Here is a 24,132-nt window from a genome sequence, read left to right as displayed (position 1 = left end):
ATAAGGAAAGATAAATCCAAAGAAGAGGCATATAAATTGGCCAGAAAAAGCAGCAAACCTGAGGACTGGGAGAAACTTAGAATTCAGCAGAGCAGGACAAAGGGTTTAATTAGGAGGGGGAAAATAGAGAATGAGTGGAAGCTTGCAGGGAACATAAAAAACTGACTGCAAAAGCTTCTGTAGATAAGTGAAGAGAAAAAGATTAGTGAAGACAAATGTAGGTCCCTTGCAGTCAGAATCAGGTGAATTTATAATGGGGAACAAAGAAATGGCAAACCAGTTGAACAAATACTTTGGATCTGTCTTCACGAAGGAAGACACAAATAACCTCCCAGAAATACTGCGAGAAGGAGGAACTGAAGGAAATCCTTATTAGTCAGAAAATTGTGTTAGGCAAATTGAATGGTCTGATGGCCGATAAATCCCCAGGACCTGATAGTCTGCATCCCAGAGTACTTAAGGAAGTGACCCGAGAAATAGTGGATGCATTGGTGGTCATTTTCCAACATTCTATAGACTCTGGATCAGTTCGTATGGATTGGAGGGTAGCTAATGCAACCCCACTTTTCAAAAAGAGGAGGGAGAGAGAAAACAGGGAATTATAGTCCAGTTAACCTGACATTGGTAGTGGGGAAAATGTTGGAATCAATTATTAAAGATGTAACAGCAGCGCATTTAGAAAGCAGTGACAGGATCGGTCCAAGGCAGTACAGATTTATGAAAGCGAAATCATGCTTGACAAATCTTCTGGAATTTTTTGAGGATGTAACTAGTAGAGTGGACAAGGGAGAACCAGTGGATGTGATGTATTTGGACTTTCAAAAGGCTTTTGACAAGGTCCCACACAAGAGATTGGTGTGCAAAATTAAAGCACATGGTATTGGGGGTAATGTATTGACGTGGATAGAGAACTGGTTGGCAGACAGGAAGCAAAGAGTAGGAATAAATGGGTCCTTTTCAGAATGGCAGGCAGTGACTAGTAGAGTATCGCAAAGTTCAGTGCTGAGACCCCAGCTATTTTCAATATACATTAATGATTTAAATGAAGGAATTGAATGTAATATCTCCAAGTTTGCAGATGACACTAAGCTGGATGGCAATGTGAGCTGTGAGGAGGATGCTAAGAGGCTGCAGGGTGACTTGAACAGGTTAGGTGAGTGGGCAAATGCATGGCAAATGCAGTATAAATGTGGATAAATGTGAGGTTATCCACTTTGGTGGCAAAAACAGGCAGGCAGAATATTATCTGAATAGTGACAAGATTAGGAAAAGGGGAGGTGCAACGAGACCTGGATGTCATGGTACATCAGTCATTGTAAGTTGGCATGCAGATACAGCAGGTGGTGAAGGCGGCAAATGACATGTTGGCCTTCATAGCGAGAGGATTTGAGTATAGGAAGGTCTTACTGCAGTTGTACAAGGCCTTGGTGAGGCCTCACCTGGAATATTGTGTTCAGTTTTGCTTTCCTAATCTGAGGAAGGACGTACTTGCTATTGAGGGAGTGCAGCGAAGATTTACCAGACTGATTCCTGGGATGACAGGAGTGACATATGAAGAAAGACTGGATCGACTAGTCTTATATTCACTGGAATTTAGATGAATAAGAGGGGATTTCATAGGAACATATAAAATTCTGACCGGATTGTTCAGGTTCGATACAGGAAGAATGTTCCCGATGTTGGGGAAGTCCAGAACCAGGGGCCACAGTCTAAGCATAAGGGGTAAACCATTTAGGATCGATGATGAGAAACTTCTTCACTGAGAGAATTGTGAATCTGTGGAATTCTGTGGAAAGTTGTTGAGGCCAGTTTGTTAGATATATTCAATAGGGAGTTGGATGTGGCCCTTACAGCTAAATGGATCAAGGGGTATGGAAAGAAAGCAGGAATGGGGTACTAAAGTTGCAAAAATGATCAGCCATGATCATATTGAATGGTGGTGCAGGCTCGAAGGGCCGAATGACCTACTCCTGCACCTATTTTCTATGTTTTTATGACATATGATGCTGCTGTAGAAGAATAGTCAGTTAAAGTCAGCTCAGCTCAACCTTCCAGATCTCTTACTTCCATTTCATCCTTGTGGTTATGACCTCACTGTTCCTAAACCGTGCTCTCGCCTTTGCCTCCATAACTCTTCACCCACTTTCAGTAGCAACCCCTATCACGGTGTCCTGAGGCATGCTAAATATTATGATTCCAAGGTTGCACATAAAGCATCTATGTTGGGGGCAGCAAGGCATAAAAAAGGAACTGAATCTCCAGTTGGAGTGATAAAGCTAATCTAAATGCAAACAATGTGTGACCTGGCCCAGAAGCTGGCTGGACAGGACCTCTGTACAGACACATTTTCAGCTATTGTGCCGTCTTTCAATTTTAGTTTTTTTAAACTACAGAAATAATCCAAAAATGGAATATAATATAAGCATATAAGAAATTATTTTGTATAATTTGCCTTGTGAGGAGGATTACCTCAGTCCCTCATTACCAAAAAGACAGCCAAGAACCACTAGGGGTACTGACCCTTGGGTTACACCGATGAGCAGCATAATAGCAACAAAGGCACATTTGGATACCCAGTGAGGAAGGAGTCCTCTATAGTGCTGGTATTCATGATTCATGGAAGCAAGGGATAATCCTTATCACCCAAAAGCCATCTTTGATTCTTTTCCCTGAGTCAATCTTGACATAGATCTGGTCAGGGGAGAGATGAATGTGGATCTGGTCAGGGGAGAGATGAATGTGGATCTGGTCAGGGGAGAGATGGATGTAGATCTGGTCAGAGGAGAGATGGATGTAGATCTGGTCAGAGAGATGGATGTACATCTGGTCAGAGAGATGGATGTGGATCTGGTCAGGGGAGAGATGGATGTAGATCTAGTCAGGGGAGAGATGAATGTGGATCTGGTCAGAGGAGAGATGGATTTAGATCTGGTCAGAGGAGAGATGGACATAGATTTGGTCAGAGGAGAGGGATGTAGATCTGGTCAGGGGAGAGGGATGTAGATTTGTTCGGGGAAAAATGGATGTCACTTTTTTTTTATTCGTTCATGGAATGTGGCTGGCAAGGCCAGCATTTATTGCCCATCCCAAATTGCCCTTGAGAAGATAGTGGTGAGCCGCCTTCTTGAACTGCTGCAGTATGTGTGGTGAAGGTACTCACACAGTGCTGTTAGAGAGGGAGTTCCAGGAATTTGACCCAACAACAATGAAGGAACCGCGATATACTTCCACGTCAGGATGGTATGTGACTTGGAGGGGAACTTGGAGGTGGTGGTGTTCCCATGTGCCTGCTGCCCTTGTCCTTCTAGGTGGTAGAGTTCACAGGTTTGGGAGGTGTTGCTGAAGAAGCCTTGGCAAGTTGCTGCAGTGCATCTTGTAGACGGTACACACTGCAGCCACAGAACGTCAATGATGAAGGGAGTGAATGTTTAAGGTGGTGGATGGGGTGCCAATCAAGCGGGCTGCTTTGTCCTGGATGGTGTAGAGCTTCTTGAGTGTTGTTGGAGCTGTATTCATCCAGGCAAGTGGAAAGTATTCCATCACACTCCTGACTTGTGCCTTGTAGATGGTGGAAAGGCTTTGGGAAGACAGGAGGCGAGACACTCACCGCAGATACCCAGCCTCTGACCTGCTCTTGTTGCCACAGTATTTATGTGTCTGGTTCAGTTAAGTTTCTGGTCAATGGTGACACCCAGGATGTTGATAGTGGGGGATTCGGCAAAGGTAATGCCGTTGAATGTCAAGGGGTGGTGGTTAGACTCTCGCTTGTTGGAGATAGTCATTGCCTGTTACTTTTGTGGCGCGAATATTACTTGCCATTTATCAGCCCAAGCCTGAATGTCGTCCAGGTCTTGCTGCATGCGGGCATGGAGTGCTCCATTATCTGAGGAGTTGCGAATGGCATTGAACACCTCAGTCATGATGGAGGAAAGGTCATTAATAAAGCAGCTGAAGATGGTTGGGCCGAGGACACTGCCCTGAGGAACTCCTGCAGCGATGTCCTGGGGCTGATGAGAATTGACCTCCAACCACCACCACAACCATCGTCCTTTGTGTTAGGTATGACTCCAGCCAGTGGAGAGTTTTCCCTGATTCCCATTGACTTCAGTTTTACTAGGGCTCCTTGATGCCACACTCGGTCAAAAGCTGCCTTGACGTCAAGGACAGTCACTCTTACCTCACCTCTGGAATTCAGCTCTTTTGTCCATGTTTGTAATGAGGTCTGGAGCCGAGTGGTTCTGACGGAACCCAAACTGGGCATTGGTGAGCAGGTTATTGGTAAATGCCACTTGATAGCACTGTTGATGATACCTTCATCACTTTGCTGATGATTGAGAGCAGACTGATGGTGTGGTGATTGGCCGAATTGGATTTGTCCAACTTTTTGCTGTATCTGGTGTGCTCAGCCATTTCTTGATATCACGTGGAGTGAATCAAAATGGCTGGAGACTGGTTTCTGTGATGGTGGGGACCTCAGGAGGAAGCCGATATAGGTCATCCACTCAGCACTTCTGGCTGAAGATGTCTTTTGCACTCTCGTGCTGCGCTCTGCAGCCTCCTCCCGTTAATTGTTTAATAGCCCACCACCATTCACGACTGGATGTGGCAGGACGACAGAGCTTTAATCTGATCCATTGGTTATGGGATCACTTAGTCTACATCATGCTGCTTCTGCTTTTTAGCAGCGTGTAGTCCTGTGTTGCAGCTTCCCCAGGTTGGCACCTCATTTTTAGTTACACCTGGTGCTGCTCCTGGCATGCTCTTCTACACTCTTCATTGAACCAGGGTTGATCCCCTGCCATGATGGTATGGAAGAGTGAGGGATATGCCAGGCCATGAGGTTACAGATTGAGGTGGAATACAATTCTACTGCTGCTGATGGCCCATAGCACCTCATGGATGCCCAGTTTTGAGCTGCTCGGTCTGTTCTGAATCTATCCCATTTAGCACCGTGGTAGTGTGATGGATAGTGTCCTCAATGGGACTTCGTTTCCTCAATGACTGTGTGGTGGTCGCTGCTATGAATGCTGTCATGGACAGATGCATCTGTGACAGATAGATTGGTGAGGACGAGGTCAAGTAGGTTTTTCCCTCGTGTTGGTTCTCTCACCACCTGCTCCATCCCAATCTGGCAGCTATGTCCTTCAGGACTCGGTCAGTAGTGCCATTCTAGGTGATGGACATTGAATTCCTAACCCAGAGTACATTCTGTGCCCTTGCTACTCTCAGTGCTTTTTCCAAGTGGTGTTCAACATGGAGGAGTACTGATTCATCAGCTGAGGGAGGGCAGTAGGTGATAATCAGCAAGAAATTTCCTTGCCTATGCTTGACCTAAAGCCATGAGATTTCATGGGTTCTCGAGTCAATGTTGAGGACTCCCAAGGCCACTCCCTCCCACTCCTTTGGTCGGTCTGTCCTGCTAGTGGGACAGGACATACCCAGGGATGGTGATAGAGCAGTCTGGGACATTGGCTGAAAGGTATGATTCTGAGTATGTTGCTTGACTGTGGGACAGCTCTCCCAATTGTGGCACAAGTTCCCAGATGTTGATAAGAGGGACTTTGCAGGGTCGACTGGGTATGCCATTGTCATGTCTGTAGCTGGTGCCAAGGTCAATGCTGGGTGATCCGCCTGGTTTCATTCTTCTTATTGTTTTTCGTAGCGGTTGTGTAGAACGGATATAGATCTGGTCAGTGGAGAGACGGATATAGATCTGGTCAGGAGAGATGGACATAGATCTGGTCAGGGGAGAGATGGATGTAGATCTGGTCATCAGAACATAAGAATTAGGAGCAGTAGGCCATACGGCCCCTCAAGCCTGCTCCACTATTCAATAAGGACCGGAACCAATGTCCTACGGGGAGTTTTGCTAGTGCTGTTGGGGAGGGTTAAACTAATATGGCAGGGGGATGGGAACCTATGCAGGGAGACAGATGGAAGTAAAATGGGGGCAGAAACAAAAGATAGAAAGAAGAAAAGTAAAAGTGGAGGGCAGAGAAACCCAAGACAAAATGGCCATATTACAGCAAAATTTTAAAGGGGCAAAGTGTGTTAAAAGGACAAGCCTGAAGGCTCTGTGCCTCAATATGAGGTGTATTCGTAATAAGGTGGACGAATTAACTGCACAGGCACTTAACAAATATGATATAATTGGCATTACGGAGACATGGCTCCTGGGTGACCAAAGCTGGGAACTCAACATCCAGGGTATTCAACATTCAGGAAGGATAGACAGAAAGGAAAAGGAGGTGGGATAGCGATGCTGGTTAAAGAGGAAATTAATGCAATAGTAAGGAAGGACATTAGCTTGGATGATGTGGAATCTGTATGGGTGGAGCTGCGGAATACCAAAGGGCAGAAAACGCTAGTGGGAGTTGTGTACAGACCACCAAACAGTAGTCGTGAGGTTGGGGACAGCATCAAACAAGAAATTAGGGATGCGTGCAATAAAGGTACAGCAGTTATCATGGGTGACTTTGATCTACATACAGATTGGGCTAATCAAACTGGTAGCAATACGGTGGAGGAGGATTTCCTGGAATGTATTAGGGATGGTTTTCTAGACCAATATGTCGTGGAACCAACTAGAGGGCTGGCTATCCTAGACTGGTGATGTGTAATGAGAAAGGACTAATTAGCAATCTTGTTGTGCGAGGCCCCTTGTGGAAGAGTGACCATAATGTGGTAGAATTCTTTATTAAGATGGAGAGTGACCCAGTTAATTCACAGACCAGGGTCCTGAACTTAAGGAAAGGTAACTTCAATGGTATGAGACGTGAATTGGCTAGACTAGACTGGCAAATGATACGTAAAGGGTTGATGGTGGATAGGCAATGGCAAACATTTAAAGATCACATGGCTGAACTTCAACAATTGTACATCCCTGTCTGGAGTAAAATAAAATGGGGAAGTTGCCCAACCTTGGCTCACAAGGGAAATTAAGGATAGTGTTAAATCCAAGGAAGAGGCATATAAATTGGCCAAAAAAAGTAGCAAACCTGAGGACTGGAAGAAATTTAGAATTCAGCAGAGGAGGACAAAGGGTTTAATTAGGAGGGGGAAAATAGACTATGAGAGGAAGCTTGCTGGGAACATAAAGATTGACTGCAAAAGCTTCTATAGCTATGTGAAGAGAAAAAGATTAGTGAAGGCAAATGTAGGTCCCTTGCAGTCAGATTCAGATGAATTTATAATGGGGAACAAAGAAATAGTAAACCAGTTGAACAAATACTTTGGTTCTGTCTTCACGAAGGAAGACACAAACAACATTCTGGAAGTACTAGGGGTCCGAGGGTTTAGTGAGAAGGAGGAACTGAAGGAAATCCTTATAAAGCGGGAAATTGTGTTAGGGAAATTGATGGATTGAAGGCCGATAAATCCCCGAGGCCTAATAGTCTGCATCCCAGAGTACTTAAGGAAGTGGCCCTAGAAATAGTGGATGCATTGGTAATCATTTTCCAACAGTCTATCGACTCTGGATCAGTTCCTATGGACTGGTGGGTAGCTAATGTAACACCACTTTTTTTAAAAAGGAGGGAGAGAGAAAATGGGGAATTATAGACCGGTTAGCCTGACATCAGTAGTGGGGAAAATGTTGGAATCAATTATTACAGATGAAATAGCTGTGCATTTGGAAAGCAGCGACAGGATCGGTCCAAGTCAGCATGAATTTATGAAAGGGAAATCATGCTTGACAAATCTTTTGGAATTTTTTGAGGATGTAACTAGTAGAGTGGACAAGGGAGAACCAGTGGATGTGGTGTATTTGGAGTTTCAAAAGGCTTTTGACGAGATCCCACACAAGAGATTGGTGTGCAAAATAAAGCACATGGTATTGGGGGTAATGTACTGACGTGGATAGAGAACTGGTTGGCAGACAGGAAGCAGAGAGTCGGGATAAACGGGTCCTTTTCAGAATGGCAGGCAGTGACTAGTGGAGTGCCGCAGGGCTCAGTGCTGGAACCTCAGCTCTTTACAATATACATTAACGATTTAGATGAAGGAATTGAGTGTAACATCTCCAAGTTTGCAGATGACACTAAGCTGGGTGGCGGTGTGAGCTGTGAGGAGGATACTAAGAGGCTGCAGGGTGACTTGGACAGGTTAGCTGAGTGGGCAAATGCATGGCAGACACAGTATAATGTGGATAAATGTGAGGTTATCCACTTTGGTGGCAAAAACATGAAGGCAGAATATTATCTGAATGGCGGCAGATTAGGAAAAGGGGAGGTGCAACGAGACCTGGTACATCAGTCATTGAAAGTTGGCATACAGGTACAGCAGGCGGTGAAGAAGGCAAATGGCATGTTGGCCTTCATAGCTAGGGGATTTGAGTATAGGAGCAGAGAGATCTTACTGCAGTTGTACAGGGCCTTGGTGAGGCCTCACCTGGAATATTGTGCTCAGTTTTGGTCTCCTAATCTGAGGAAGTACATTCTTGCTATTGAGGGAGTGCAGCGAAGGTTCACCAGACTGATTCCCGAGATGGCAGGACTGATATATGAGGAGAGACTGGATCGACTGGGCCTGTATTCACTGGAGCTTAGAAGGATGAGAGGGGGTCTCATAGAAACATATAAAATTCTGACAGGACTGGACAGGTCAGATGCAGGACGAATGTTCCCAATGTTGGGTAAGTCCAGAACCAGTGAACACAGTCTAAGGATAAGGGGTAAGCCATTTAGGACTGAGATGAGGTGAAACTTCTTCACTCAGAGAGTTGTTAATCTGTGGAATTCCCTACCGCAGAGAGCTGTTGATGCCAGTTCATTGGATATATTCAAGAGGGAGTTATATATGGCCCTTACGGCTAAAGGGATCAAGGGGTATGGAGAGAAAGCAGGAAAGGGGTACTGAGGTGAATGATCAACCATGATCTTATTGAATGGTGGTGCAGGCTCGAAGGGCCGAATGGCCTACTCCTGCACCTATTTTCTATGTTTCTATAAGATCATGGCTGATCTTCAACCTCAACTCCACTTTCCTGCCAAATCCCCATATCCCTTTATTCCCCGAATCCAAAAATCTATCTATCGCTGCCTTGAATATACTCAACAATTCAGCATCCGCAACCTTTTGGGGTAGAGAACTCCAAAGATTCTAAAACCTCTGGGTGAAGAGATTCCTACTCATCTCAGTCTTGAAAGGCCGCTCCCTTATCCTGTGACTATGCCCCCTCGTTCTAGACTCTCCAGCCAGGGGAAAAAAAATTTCAGCATCTATCCTGTCAATTCCCCTCAGAATCTTAAAGGTTTCAATAGATCGTTACACCACCTCTAAGGCAAATATATCCTCCCTTAGATAAGGAGATCAAAACTGTGCGTGGTCTCACCAGTCTTCTACAATTGTAGCAAAACTTCCTTACTCTTGCACTCCAAACTCCTTGCAATAAAAAACAACTTGCCATTTGCCTTCTTCCTGCATCCTTGTTGTACCTACATGCTAACTCAGTGTTTCCTGTGCCAGGACACCTACATTTCTCTGAACACCAAAATTTAATCATTTCTCACCATTTAAAAAATATTCTGCTTTCCTATTCTTCCTACCAAAGTGAATAACCTCACATTATACTCCATTTGCCACCTTATTGCCCACTCACTTAACCTATCTATATCCCTTTTCAGGCACTATATGTCTTCCTCACAGCTTATCTTTGTTACAAGCCCCTATTATTTCTTGATACTCTGTATACTGCTATACCTACTGTTAGAGAGTCTGTAAACTACTCCCACCAGTGTTTTCTGCACCTTGCTATTTCCTAACTCCACCCATACTGATTCTACTTCCTGATCTTCCAAGCCAAGATCCTTCCTCACAACTGTCCTCATGTCATTCTTTATTATGAAGGCTACCATCACTCCCTTTTCCAGTCTGGGGAGAGATGGATGTAGATGTGGTCAGGGAAGAGATGCATGTCGATCTGGTCGGGGAGATGGATGTAGGTCTTGTTAGGGTGGGGAAGGGAGAATCAGGAATTATATGATCGCCTATGGAATCTAGTGCTTGTGTTCAGCATGAATAATAAGTATTATAGATCATGAATTATAAGAAATGCATTATCCTGGTGTGAAGCTCAATTAATAATTGTCACGATGCACACAGATTACCACTTGCTAATTGTTAGTAGTGGCACATCCCAATTGTCCCTATTCATTGTATGAGGCCAGCAACTGGGTAAGCTTCTTAAGGCTTAGCATCTTCATAAGTCAAACTATTAGTAAAGAGGACTTTCTTGCATGTCCACTTATGGCAGACATGCATAACAGCATTTTGACTTACCTTAGCAGATCTCTTCCTGATATCTTCCAGTTGTGAGACAGTATCACCCTGCCACTTCCTCCAATTTTTACTGCACAAGGTGCTTCTGGGGAAGTGGGGGTGGGAGGGTTGGTTTTCAGTCCCATACAGTCTGTCTGTCTCTCCTCTCTGTGACTCCTTGCAGTAGGGTCCTCACAGCCTCATTAGAAACCTTTGTTATCTTCTGTCTGGAAGGGAGTACTGATGTGGAAAATTGCAGTGGTATCAGCTGTTCCGGCCTCCCCTGTGCTATTTCAAGGCTTACTTGATGAGTCCTACTCTGTGTTTAATTAATGAGCCTTGGTGCTAGATGTCTAGTTGTGCAGGGCTCAAGCACAGCAAACTCACTGAAGTATGGAAACTCAAGTGCTAAGCAGCTTCCTTTGAATTGTTCAGAAATCCGAGGGGCTGACGGTGAACGGAGTGTGAGGCCCCCAATTTGACTCCCGCCCGAAGCCAGCGGGAATGCTATGTGGGGGCTCAACCCTTGTTGGGGTCCCACAGAAGCAGTCTCCAGCAACACAAGTACAGATTAGGGGTAGTTGGATGGAAGGGTTGAAACCCGGGGCGGGGGAGGTCCAAGTTATCCTTGTGGGACTCAGAGGAGCCCTCCTGCTCCACATCGTCCACAAGGAACCTGGAGTAAAAACCCCCACGTGCCATTTTATACACCTATCTGCACCATTCTTGCCAGGCAGGGGGTATAAAATAAAATCAGCCCTTTAATTTATCCCTGCATTGATGCCCCAACACTAATTCCAGATGTGAGCCACGGCTCAGTGGTAGCACACATGCCTGTGTCAGATGTTTCTGTGCTCAAGCCGCACTCGAGACTTGGAGCACAAAATCTAGACTGACACTTCACTGCAGACTGTCAGAGGTGCCAATTTTTGGGTGCGCAGGTGTGTGCATGTGCCTGCGCACGTGGGCGGGTGTGCGTGCATATGTATGTGTGTGTGCATGTGTACGTGCACGGATGTGTGTTTGTATGTGCATAGGGATAGAAGGTGGGATGGGACATTGATCTGTAGGAGGGGAGGGCTCGGTTGGCCGATTGGCTCTTTCCTTTTCTGGAATATTCTTCTGCTTTGTGTCCTTCATTATCTATTAATGAACAAGATACAATTCCACCTTCCCACTAAAATGTGTTAATGAGTCATGTACTTACACTAGACAGTAACAGCTCACATGGCTGTAACTAAACCGATGGGTCACGGTGTGAGTCACCCCAGGTAAGACACAGAGTAAACTCCAACTGAATCCTGTTGTGCCCCTCCCTGCTACATGTGCTCTCAGAATTCAGTGCAAGTTCGAATGTACCTTTAAAAAAAAACTCCGACCCAGAGTCTCGATGGACAGCAGCTTCACAGATCTGCCCACCCTCTGAGAATGCTTCCGCGCACCCCCCCACCCCTTGACTGGCCCACTCTGAGTGACTGCCTCCCCCGCACTCTGGGACCGGACTGGCCCAGCCCCCCCGCACTCTGGGACCGGACCGGCCCTCCCCCCCACATCCGCACACTAAGGCCGGCCCTCCCCCCCGCTGCACACTGAGGCCGGCACGGCCCCCCCACATTCTGGGATTGGCACGGCCCCCCCGCACTCTGGGATCGGCACGGCCCCCCCGCACTCTGGGAGCGGCTAATCTCTGGGACCACTCACTTTCAGGGATCTGTCAACCTCCATGCGCCCCCAGGGCTGACCCACTGTCTAGAACCAGCCTGCCACCCAGGACTGGCCAACCTCTGGGACTGGACGCCCTTAATCTGTCCTCTGGGACTATCTCCCCCTCAAGGATCTTTCCCAAGCACCCAGTCTTTACGCGTGGGCCTGGACTACAGAGAGACATCACAGCCAAGCCTGATCCTTTCCTCGCTCACTGTCCACACACTGCACTTTCCAGTAGGGGTGACTGGGCTTTGATCTGTTGCGGGAATGCTGGCTGATTCATCCACTGCCAAGACCAGACCAGGGCACTGCAGCCCAAGGCAGTGGCATAACTCAACTCAGCATGGAAGGTAAAAGGTTTAAACACTTTGCAGGCGTGCACAGTCTATGAAGAGTCTCTTGATCTCTAGACAGCAGTAACAGACAGATACATGCTCCTTTGCAATGCCCTTGCAGCAAGTTTATTGATAAATGATCATGGAAATTCAGACAGAGCATTCTGATAACTACTGGTCTCGCTCTCACACATGATAACTGCACCAAACAACCACACAATGTTGAACAGCATTTTGACAGACAAGTCCATTCCATTCCCCTCCCCTTTCCAGATGGTGCTGACTCGCTGGGGCACTGCCAGCCTAGTCTTCCTGCAGATGCTGGGTGTCAGCAAGATATTCCGATCCTGCCTTCAGCCGAAGTCCTCACACGCAGGAGTCAGTGGGCAGTGATCGGGAGTGGGAACCTTGGCTGGTTAATCCATTAGCTAACCCGGGAGTGGGGGATGGGGGCGCTGAGGCCGACTGTGGCACCCTCTCCTGGCCAGGGTCAGCCAGCTCAGCACAGACCAGAAAGTGAACCCTGGCACCTTTCTGGCTCAGCTTTATCACTGGAAACAGTGTGGAACTCAAACTCTGAAGGTGAGCGGTCTGATGACAAGACTTGTTCACAAGTCTCAACATAAAACCCCACCAAAGGCCTTGGCCACAAAACCAATTATTCCACAAGCAGGTGTGCATGTCAATCCAACATCATTTGATGCTATTGTGGTCACCGTGATCTTATTGTCACTCCCCCTTCTCTCGCACTCCCCAAAACAGCCAATAGTTTCTCTGAAAATGTTCCCATTTTATTTGTTTTAAGTGAGATTTGCTGGTCGTTGTATATATCACTCACAAGACAGACTTGAGTGTGCCTGGAATTCCAGTAAAAACAGGACCAGCCATCCCAACCTCCATATCGTAGCAGTGTCGGCCACTGCAATAAAGGGATGTCTCATCTCTGATAAAGGTTCTGCCGTGAAGGCTTCTGGTGGTGAGATGTTGTTATTTCATGGTTAGCTTCATGTTTTCATGGGGTGGCGGTGAGCAGGGTGGGGGAGGGGAAGCTGAAACTAGCAGGAATCCTGTTGTACAGAAGTGGTGGGTACAGTACCTGTTGTGGATCTGAACAGTTATTGCCACGTCCTACCAACAGTGCGCCCTCCACAACAGCCCCCGCTCAACCCAGGCTGACTGGCTGGGGTAAGCCTAGATTCTCTTGCTAACGGTGATCCAAGCCTCCTCTTTCGGAGTAGTTACAAGATCATACTTCATTTCCACCACCTGGTCCTCCACGGGGTGCAGGTTCAGCTTCCTGATCAGTGTGCTCAGCATGATTGTAGCCACAGTGTAAGCGAACCTATCGGAGGGGAGACATGGACAGACTGAGACCAGCGGTGGGGGGGATACAGCAACCTTATAAAACCACTAGGCCCACATACTACTGACCAAAACCTCCCCCCAATGGGACAAGTGCCTTAGCAGTCCCCTTATCGCCACTGGTGTCACATCACTGGCAATTGGGAGGGAACAGCATCCACGGTCAAGGGTCAGAAGCAGACTAATCGAGCAGATGGCGCGAGGCAGTGAGTGAAAGGACGTAGAGTTGTGCCATCACAGCCCAGCAATATCTGAACGGGGGAGTGAATGACATAAGTAGCGACACAGAATTTGTAGTGCAGAAACAGGCCATTTGGCCCAACTGGTCCATGCTGGTGTTTATGCTCCACACGAGCCTCCTCCCACCCTACTTCATTACATCCATCAATATATCCATCTATTCCTTTCTCCCTCATGTGCTTATCTAGCTTCCCCTTAAATGCATCTATGATATTCCCCTCAACTACTGCTTGTGGTAGCTAGTTCTTTTAGAAAGGATTCAATTAATGAGTACCAACACAAATGTTCGTTTTCTACTGTTCAATATTTTTATTTTGCTGGGAATTCTACGCTCATCAAACTGCGGGGTATTAGCACAAGAGGTTTAAAGCTAGGTTCTATAGGACTCCAGAGAGAAGCAGAGAGAACAGGCAGTGGCCCACTGCCACTTTGTACCTGGGCACTGGTTCCACGGGCACTGGTTCCACGGGCACTGGTCCATCCTTCAGTATCTCACCTAAGGAGATACACTCGATAGGGAGCCCAGTCGGTGAGCAGTGGCAGGCTATTTGACCACAGAGGGCACAACAGCCAAGCCAGAACCGGTCCTTGGCAATGCTTCTCTAAAGTGTGTGGCCGCACACCGATCGCGAGGTCCCGCGCAGACCCCTTACCAGCTGTTCCACTGGAAGAGATACTGTGCAGCAAATTTAAAGGGTCCACGCAGGGGAAAAAAACTAGAGGTCCTTGGTCGACACTTGGTGGCTACTGCTTGATAGTTTTAATTCATGAACTCTGAAGGGGATGAGTAGGCATTAAACATTTAGAACTACTGTACTTGGATACATATTTTCTCATTCAAAAAACAATGAAATAAAATAAACTTTAAAAACAGGCCGCTCTCAGACAGAGGCTGACAAGAAGCCTCAGGAGAATTGAGGCTCCTTCATATGGAGCACGGACAAATTGAATTCATTTCTACTCTGAACCTAGCACAGCATCAGTTAGCCTAAATCTGTGGTTGGGAAAATGTTGGAGTCCATTATTAAAGAAGGACATTTGGAAAAGAAAAATTCGGTCAGGCAGAGTCAGCATGGATTTATGAAGGGGTAGTCATGTTTGACAAATTTGCTGGAATTCTTTGAGGATGTAACGAACAGGGTGTGGTGTATTTGGAATTCCAGAAGGCATTTGACAAGGTGCCACATAAAAGGTTACTACACAAGATAAAAGTTCACGAGATTGGGAATAATATATTAGCATGGATAGAGGATTGGCTAACTAACAGAAAACAGAGAGTCGGGATAAATGGTTCATTCTCTGGTTGGCAACCAGTTACTAGTGGGATGCCGCAGGGATCAGTGCTGGGACTCCAACTATTTACAATCTATATTAACGACTTGGAAGAAGAGACTGAGTGTACCGTAGCCAAGTTTGCTGACGATACAAAGATGGGAGGAAAAGCAATCTGTGAGGAGGACACAAAAAATCTGCAAAAGGACATAGACAGGCTAAGTGAGTGGGCAAAAATTTGGCAGATGGAGTATAATGTTGGAAAGTGAGGTATGCACTTTGGCAGAAAAAAATCAAAGAGCAAGTTATTATTTAAATGGAGAAAGATTGCAAAGTGCTGCAGTACAGCGGGACCTCGGGGTACTTGTGCATGAAACACAAAAGGATAGTATGCAGGTACAGCAAGTGATCAGGAAGGCCAATGGAATCTTGGCCTTTATTGTAAAGGGGATGGAGTATAAAAGCAGTGAAGTCTTCCTACAGCTATACAGGGTATTGGTGAGGCCACACCTGGAATGCTGTGTGCAGTTTTGGTTTCCATATTTACGAAAGGATATCCTTGCTTTGGAGGCAGTTCAGAGAAGGTTCACCAGGTTGATTCCGGGGATGAGGGGGTTGACTTATGAGGAAAGTTTGAGTAGGTTGGGCCTCTACTCATTGGAATTCAGAAGAATGAGGTGTGATCTTATCGAAACGTGTAAGATTATGAGAGGGTTTAACAAGGTGGATGCAGAGAGGATGTTTCCACTGATGGCGGAGACTAGAACCAGAGACTTAGAATAAGGGGCCGCCCATTTAAAACTGAGATGAGGAGAAATTTCTTCTCTCAGAGGGTTGTAAATCTGTGAAATTCGCTGCCTCAGAGAGCTGTGGAAGCTGGGACATTGAATAAATTTAAGACAGAAACAGACAGTTTCTTAAATGATAAGGGGATAAGGGGTTATGGGGAGCGGGCAGGGAAGTGCAGCTGAGTCCATGATCTTATTGAATGGCGGATCAGGCTCGAGGTGCCGTATGGCTTACTCCTGTTCCTATTTCTTATGTTCCTATTAGGATATTGGAGGGGTACAAAGGTTAAAACTTGGATCACTACTGTGTGAAGCACCTTACTGTTTTACCTTAGCTCTGGGCATTCCTGGCTCCCGGAAAATCCCAGCAATGTAAACTGCTTCCTGGCAGCTTCCTCGTTGAACCGTTCGGGATCAAATCTGTAGGACAAGGAGATGAGTCTTGATTATAACAGGTCTCTGTCAATAATGTGTAGCACTGTCACTGGGATAAAGTGCAGTACAAAACTGGGTGCAACACAATCCTAGATTGACACCACCTAGACATGGGTTGTATCTGAAGGTGGGAAATGGAGACATACACAAACACACACTTACTCTTGCACATGTATACATATCTAGCATTCGCAATGTACAACTTGTGCTAAGTGTGGAGGACAGCTGTGTAGTTTCACACAGCAAATGTGTTCAGCTGGACTTCACCAATGAATGAGCAGAAGTGGATGGAAACATAAAGATTGATAAAGAGATAAAAATCCGGACAATCTATTTGAGGATGGTGACAGGGCATGTCTCAACATAAAACCCCCCTGAAGCTTTAGCCACAAAACTAATTATTCTAAAAGCATGTGTGTGGGTGGATAATGTTACCCTTGTGTCCTGGGTTCAAATGCAGCCCAGACTGTTTGGTGAGGCAGTGTGGACGGAGTTTAACAGTGTACAGAGAAACAGGAATAAGCAATTCAGCCCCTCGAGCCTGCTCCACCATCCAATTAGATCACGGCTGATCTGGAACTCAAATTCATTTTCCTGCCTTTGATCGATATCCCTTGATACCCTTCCCCAACAAAAATCTATCAATCTCGGTCTTGAAAATTTCAATTGTTCCCCTTATCCTTTTGGAGGGACAGTTCCAAATTTCTACTAAACCGTGTGTGGAAAAAGTGCTTCCTGAGTTCCCTCCTGAAAGGCTCAGCTCAAATTTTAAGATTGCATGCCCATGTTCTTTCACTAAAGGTTTCTCTGTATCTACCCCATCAAATCCTTTTTAACATTTTAAACATCTCCATCAGATCACCCCTCAAACTTCTGTACTCAAGAGAATACACGATAGGACATGCAAAATTGACCTCATAATTTAACCGTCTAAACCCCAGTATCATTCTGGTGAATCTGCACTATACCCCCTTCCCAAGGCCAATATATCCTTCCTGAGGTGCAGTGCGCAAAACTGAATGTAGTACGCCAGATGGGTCGTGACCAAGGCTCTATACACTGAAGCATCACTTCCTCCCCTTTGTAATCCAGTCCCGTCGAGATAAAGGCCAACATTCCATTATCCTTTTTGATTTATTTTTGTAACTGTCCACTGGCTTTTAATGATTTGTGTATTTGGATTCCCAAATCTCTTTGCTCCTCTACAGTTCCTAGTTTTTCACCATTTAGAAAATAATCAGATTTATTTTCCCTGAGTTCAAAGTGGATGACCTCATACATGCCCACATTGAACTCCATCTTCTATAGTTTTGCTCACTCCCTTCATCTATCAGTGTCTCTTTGCAATGTTCTGCTCCCATTTACTGTTCCTCCAAATTTAGTGCCATCTGAAAACTTAGATATACAACTCTTCATCCAAGTTATGAATAAATATGGTGAAAGGTTGATGCCCCAGAGCATATCCCTGGGGAACACTACTTGTCACATCCTGCCAATCTGATTACCTACCCTTTATCCCCACTGTGCCTCTGAAACAATTTCCAATCCAAGTCAAATAGCTATCTCCAATTCCATGCCCTCCCATTTTTGCTAATAGAGGGAGCGCTCCACTCTATCTAACCCATGCTACACCAGCTCTGGGAGTGTTTAATGGGACAGTGCAGAGGGAGCGCTCCTCTGTATCTAACCCATGCTGCACCAGCTCTGAAAATGTTTAATGGGACAGTGCAAAGGGAGCTTTACTCTGAATCTAACCTGTGTGTATCTGACCTGGGAATGTTTGATGGGACAGTGAAGAGAGAGCTTTACTCTGTATCTAATCTGTACTGTACCTGACCTGGGAGCGTTTGAAGGGACAGTGAAGAGAGAGCTTTACTCTGTATCTAATCTGTACTGTACCTGACCTGGGAGCGTTTGAAGGGACAGTGAAGAGAGAGCTTTACTCTGTATCTAACCTGAGCTGTACTTGCCCTGGGAGTGTTTGATGGGACAATGCGGAGGGAGCTTTACTCTGAATCTAACCTGTGTGTACCTCATCTGGGAGTGTTTGATGGGACAGTGAAGAGAGAGCTTTACTCTGTATCTAACCTGTGCTGTAGCTGCCTGGGAGTGTTTCGCACAGAGTAGAAGGAGCTTTACTCTGTATCTAACCCGTGATGTACTTGCCCTGGAAGTGTCTGATAGGGCAATGTAGAGGGAGCTTTACTCTGCAACTTTAAAAAAGATTTGTTCATGGGATGTGGGCAAGGCCAGCATTTATTGCCCATCCCTAATTGCCCTTGAGAAGGTGGTGTTGAGCCACCTTCTTGAGCTGCTGTAGTCCCTGTGGTGAAGGTACTCCCAGGGTGCTGTTTGGGAGGGAATTCCAGGATTTTGACCCAGCGACGATGAAGGAACGGTGACATATGTTGTGTGACTTGGAGGGGAACTTGGAGGTGATGGTGTTCCCATGCGCCTGCTGCCCTTCTAGGTGGTGGAGGTCACGTGTTTGGGAGGTGCTGTCGAAGATGCCTTGGCGAGTTGCTGCATTGCATCTTGTAGACCGTACACACTGCAGCCACGGTGCGCCGGTGGTGGAGAAAGTTTATGTTTAAGGTGGTGGAGGGTAGCCAATAAAGCGGGCTGTCTTGTCCTTGATGGTGTCGAGCTTCTTGAGTGTTGTTGGAACTGCACTCATCAAGGCAAATGGAGAGTATTCCATCACACTCCTGACTTGTGCCTTGCAGATGGTAGAAAGGCTTTGGGGAGTCAGGGGGTGAAAGACTCACCGCAGAATACCCAGCTTCTGGCCTCCTATTGTAGCCACAGTATTTATGTGGCTAGTCCAGTTGAGTTTCTGGTCAATGGTCAACTCAGCATGTTGATGGTGGGGGATTTGGCGATGGTAATGCTGTTGAATGTCAAGGGGCAGTGGTTAGACTCTCTCCTGTTGGAGATACTCATTGCTTGGCACTTGTATGGCACGAATGGTACTTGCCACTTATCAACCCAAGCCTGAATGTCGTCCAGCTCTTGCTGCTTGCGGGCATGGACTGCTTCATGATCTGAGGAGTTGCGAAAGGAACTGAACACTGTGCAATCATCAGCGCACATCCTCACTTCTGACCTTATGATGGAGGGATGTTCATTGATGAAGCAGTTGAAGATAGTTGGACCTAGGATACTGTCCTGAGGAACTCCTGCAGCGATGTCCAAGAGCTGAGACGATTGGCCTCCAACAACCACAACCAGCTTCCTTGGTGTTAGTTATGACTCCAGCTAGTGGAAAGTTTTCCCCGATTCCCATTCACTTCAATTTTACTAGGGCTCCTTGATGCCACACTCGACCAAATGCTGCCTTGATGTTAAGGGCAGTCACTCTCACCTCACCTCTGGAATTCAGCTCTTTTGGCTATGTTTGGACCAAGGCTGTAATGGGGTCTGGATCAGCATCGGTGTGCAGGTTATTGGTGAGTAAATGTCACTTGATAGCACAGTCGATGACACCTTCCATCACTTTGCTGATGATTGAGAGTAGACTGATGGGGTGGTAATTGGCCTGATTGGATTTGTCCTGCTTTTTGTGGACAGGACATACCTGGGCAGTTTACCACATCGTCAGGTAGATGCCAGTATTGTAGCTGTACTGGAACAGCTTGGCTAGAGGTGTGGCTAGTTCTGAAGCACAAGTCTTCAGCACGACATCAGAGATGTTGCCACCGCCTATATCCATATGCTATATCCAGTGCGCTCAGCCGTTTCTTGACATCACATGGAGTGAATCGAATTGGCTGAAGACTGGCTTCTGTGATGGTGGGGACCTCAGGAGGATGCAGAGATGGATCATTCACAAGGCACTTCTGGCTGAAGATGGTTGCAAACGCTTCAACCTTATCTTTTGCACACGTGCTGGGCTCCACCATCATTGCGGATGGAGATTTTCATGGAGCTTTCTCCTCCCGTTATTTAATTGTCCACCACCATATACAACTGGATTTGACAGGACTGCAGAGCTTTGAACTGATCCGTTGGTTGTAGGATCGTTTAGCTCTGTACGTGACCTGGGACTATTTGATGGAACATATTGAGGGAGCTTTACTCTGTATCTAATCCATGTTGTACCTGACCTGGGATTGTTTGATGGGACAGTGTAGAGTGAGCTTTACTCTGTAACTAACCTGTGTTGTACCTGCCCTGGCAGTGCTTGATGGGACAATGTAGAGAGAGAGCTTTACTCTGTATCTAACCCGGGCTATACCTGCCATGCTGTTTGTTGCTGACATGGAAGATGTTCAATTAGCTGTCCCTTTGTTGAGGTCAATGAGTCACAAAATAAAAAGTAAACAGGAACAAATGAGAGTTTGAAGATACCTGTAAGGTAATTGCCACGATGTGTCATCCTGAAGCACTACACCCAGGGCGTAAATGACCAGAGTCTGAGGAAGAGAAGGACATGGGTATGTGAATGACACAGACGATGGGTCTCACATTTGCTGAATGATCTCACTTGGGGTGAAATATCCACAGTGCTGCCAAGCAGCTGGCACAGAAACAACACCCACTGATGAGGCTGGCACCAGGACAACCAAGCAACTTGGGCAACTAATGGTAGGAGGAATTGGGCAGTGCCACTGGAGGCAGGAGATCACGTGATAAATCCTCCTGGAATAAATACAACCAGAGTTGGTGACCTGAGCTCACACAATAAAATGATCCATTGGGTGAGGAACAGGAGGGTGGTCATTGTCTGTGGAACTGCACCCCATGCAAGAGCAAACGAGAGGTAATCCGAGGCCGAGCGGAGCTGCTGCAGTTCCAGCTCCTGTCTTACCTCTTTTGGGATGATGTGCTGGCTGATGCTCCCTTCTAGCTCCTGAAGCCGTGCTGCGACCGGGGTTAGCTTCGCTGTCCGGACAGTCTCGTTCAGAATCTGCTGGCAGTATCTGTGCCAAAGGAGGACAAGATTGGTTACAGCTGCAGCTTTCACACTTCCCGGCTTTACAGAACACTATTAACCCTCCAACTGCAGCATATTTTGTGATGGGGCCTCGGAGGAGCAGCAGCCAGGTGCCTGCTTATGCTTATCTGCTGCATCCCCATGGCCATTCCCACACACCATCTGAAAAAGATACGCTTTTCTGTAGCGCCTTTCACGACCTCAGGACGTACCAAAGTGCTTCACAGCCAATGAAGTACTTTTGAAGCGTCATCACTGTTGTATTGTAATATGGTAGCCAATTTGAGCAAAGCAAGGTCCCACAAACACCAATGTAATATGGACGAGATAATTTGTTTTAGTTATGTTGGTTGAGGGATAAATATTGGCCAGGTCAGATTCCAAAGATTCACAACCCTCTGGCTGAAGAAATTCCTCAACATCTCAGAAATGGCCTACTCCTTATCCTGAGACTATGCCCCCTAGTTCTAGAATCTCCAGCCAGGGGAAACAACCTCTCAACATCTACCCCATCAATCCCCCTCAGAATCTTGTATGTTTCAATGAGATCACCTCTCATTCTTCTAAACTCCAGAGAGTATAGGCCCAGTCTACACAACCTCAACTCATAGGACAGCCCTCTCATCCAAGGAGTCAATCTCGTGAACCTTCGTTGGACCGCCTCTAAGGCATGTATGTCCTTTCAGATAAGGTGACCAAAACTGTGCACAGTACTCCAGGTGTGGTTTTTCCAAAGCCCTGTACAATTGTAGTAAGGCTTCCTTACTCTTGTACTCGAACCCCTTTGCAATAAAGACCGACATGCCATTTGCCTTCCTAATTGCTTGCTGTACCTGCATGCTAACTTTCCTTTTTTTTATTTATACACCTGTAGAATATTTTACTATTTTGTTCCTCGATTTCATAATTCCTCTTTGTTTTCTGATATTTCTCCTAGTCTCTTCGTATTCTCCCTTGTCTTGCTCTCCCCTGCTGTCCATGTGCTTAGTGCATGTCCCTTTCCTTACCCGCAATGTTTCCCTTATGTCATTATTCATCCATGGTGTTTCATTGGTGTTTAAGTTTGTTTCTGGATTTTTTTTAGCAGAATATATTTTTCCTGGACTCTGTTAAACATGTTTTAAATGTTTCCCATTGCTGTTCTACATTATTGTTTGCCAAGATTGTTGTCCATTTTGTTATCCCAAGTTCTATTCTCAGCCCCTCAAAATCAGCTTTTCTCCAATCTATTACCCTGGTCTTTGTTATGGTTATGTCCTTCTCAATTATTACCGTAAAACATATTATATTATGGTCATTATACAATACAACATCATAAAAATAAGCGAAAGACCACATAGTAGTAAGACTGGCCAGTGCATTATAAACAAGACGCGGGAGTCGAGAGAGGCAGCGGCCTATAAAAGGCTCAGCAGTCCGGGGAGCGTCGAGAGAGGCGGGAGTCGAGAGAGGCAGCGGCCTATAAAAGGCTCAGCAGTCCGGGGAGCGTCGAGAGAGGCAGCGGCCTATAAAAGGCTCAGCAGTCCGGGGAGCGTCGAGAGAGGCGGGAGTCGAGAGAGGCAGCGGCCTATAAAAGGCTCAGCAGTCCGGGGAGCGTCGAGAGAGGCGGGAGTCGAGAGAGGCGTACTTGTGCAGCTCCAGCTGAGAGAAGTCAAAAAAGAAGTAGAAAGAAATCAAAAGGTGACGTCACAGCCAACGTGGTAAGTGATTGGCTGCTGATTGGTGAGTAGTTTTTCTTTTTCTTTATTAGTCAGTAACTTTTAACATTGTTGTCGGCAATTTAAGTGTATCTAAGGGTTAAGTCATGGCAGGACAGCTCGGTCACGTGATATGCTCCTCCTGTACCATGTGGGAACACAGGGACAACACCAGTGTCCCTGACGACTACATGTGCGGGAAGTGTGTCCACCTCGCGGAGTTGGAGCTGAAGGTGGATTCACTCTGGAGCATCCACGATGCTGAGAATGACGTGAGTATCACGTGTAGCGAGTTGGTTTTCCCGCAGGAGAAGGGTCCACAGCCAGCGAGGGAATGGAAGACCAGCAGGAAGAGTAGTGCAAGGAAGGTAGTGCAGGGGTCCCCTGTGGTCATCCCACTGCAAAACAGATACACTGCTTTGAGTGCTGTTGAGGGGGATGACTCATCAGGAGCGGGCAGCAGCAGCCAAGTCCATGGCACCGTGGCTGGCTCTGTTGCACAGGAGGGCAGGAAAAAGAGTGGGCGAGCGATAGTGATAGGGGATTCAATTGTAAGGGGAATAGATAGGCGTTTCTGCGGCCGCAACCGAGACTCCAGGATGGTATGTTGCCTCCCTGGTGCAAGGGTCAAGGATGTCTCGGAGCGGGTGCAGGACATTCTAAAAAGGGAGGGAGAACAGCCAGTTGTCGTGGTGCACGTTGGTACCAATGACATAGGTAAAAAAAGGGATGAGTTCATACGAAATGAATTTAAGGAGCTAGGAGCTAAATTAAAAAGTAGGACCTCAAAAGTAGTAATCTCGGGATTGCTACCAGTGCCACGTGCTAGTCAGAGTAGGAATCGCAGGATAGCGCAGATGAATACGTGGCTTGAGCAATGGTGCAGCAGGGAGGGATTCAAATTCCTGGGGCATTGGAACCGGTTCTGGGGGAGGTGGGACCAGTACAATCCGGACGGTCTGCACCTGGGCAGAATCGGAACCAACGTCCTCGGGGGAGTGTTTGCTAGTGCTGTTGGGGAGGAGTTAAACTAATATGGCAGGGGGATGGGAACCAATGCAGGGAGATAGAGGGAAACAAAAAGGAGGCAAAAACAAAAGACA

General features: G+C 46.5%; 1 protein-coding gene across 1 annotated transcript in view; it reads right to left on the bottom strand.

Annotated features, from left to right (window-relative positions):
• Positions 1-12,399: 12,399 nt before the first annotated feature.
• cyp20a1 (cytochrome P450, family 20, subfamily A, polypeptide 1) overlaps positions 12,400-24,132 on the bottom strand; it is an 84,294-nt gene continuing 72,561 nt past the window's right edge. The window contains exons 10-13 of the mRNA XM_070874888.1: positions 21,207-21,318; positions 20,747-20,811; positions 16,292-16,381; positions 12,400-13,641 (exon numbers count right to left, since the gene is read on the bottom strand). Coding sequence (XP_070730989.1) covers positions 13,491-13,641; positions 16,292-16,381; positions 20,747-20,811; positions 21,207-21,318 — 418 coding nt within the window. The 3' untranslated portion in view covers positions 12,400-13,490. The remainder of the gene's footprint in view (positions 13,642-16,291; positions 16,382-20,746; positions 20,812-21,206; positions 21,319-24,132) is intronic.

The sequence above is a fragment of the Pristiophorus japonicus genome, chromosome 3, assembly GCF_044704955.1.
Source record: "Pristiophorus japonicus isolate sPriJap1 chromosome 3, sPriJap1.hap1, whole genome shotgun sequence".
NCBI classification, from domain to species: Eukaryota; Metazoa; Chordata; class Chondrichthyes; family Pristiophoridae; genus Pristiophorus; species Pristiophorus japonicus.
Note: the sequence above shows the minus strand (reverse complement) of the source record. Positions and strands in the feature narration are given on the sequence as shown.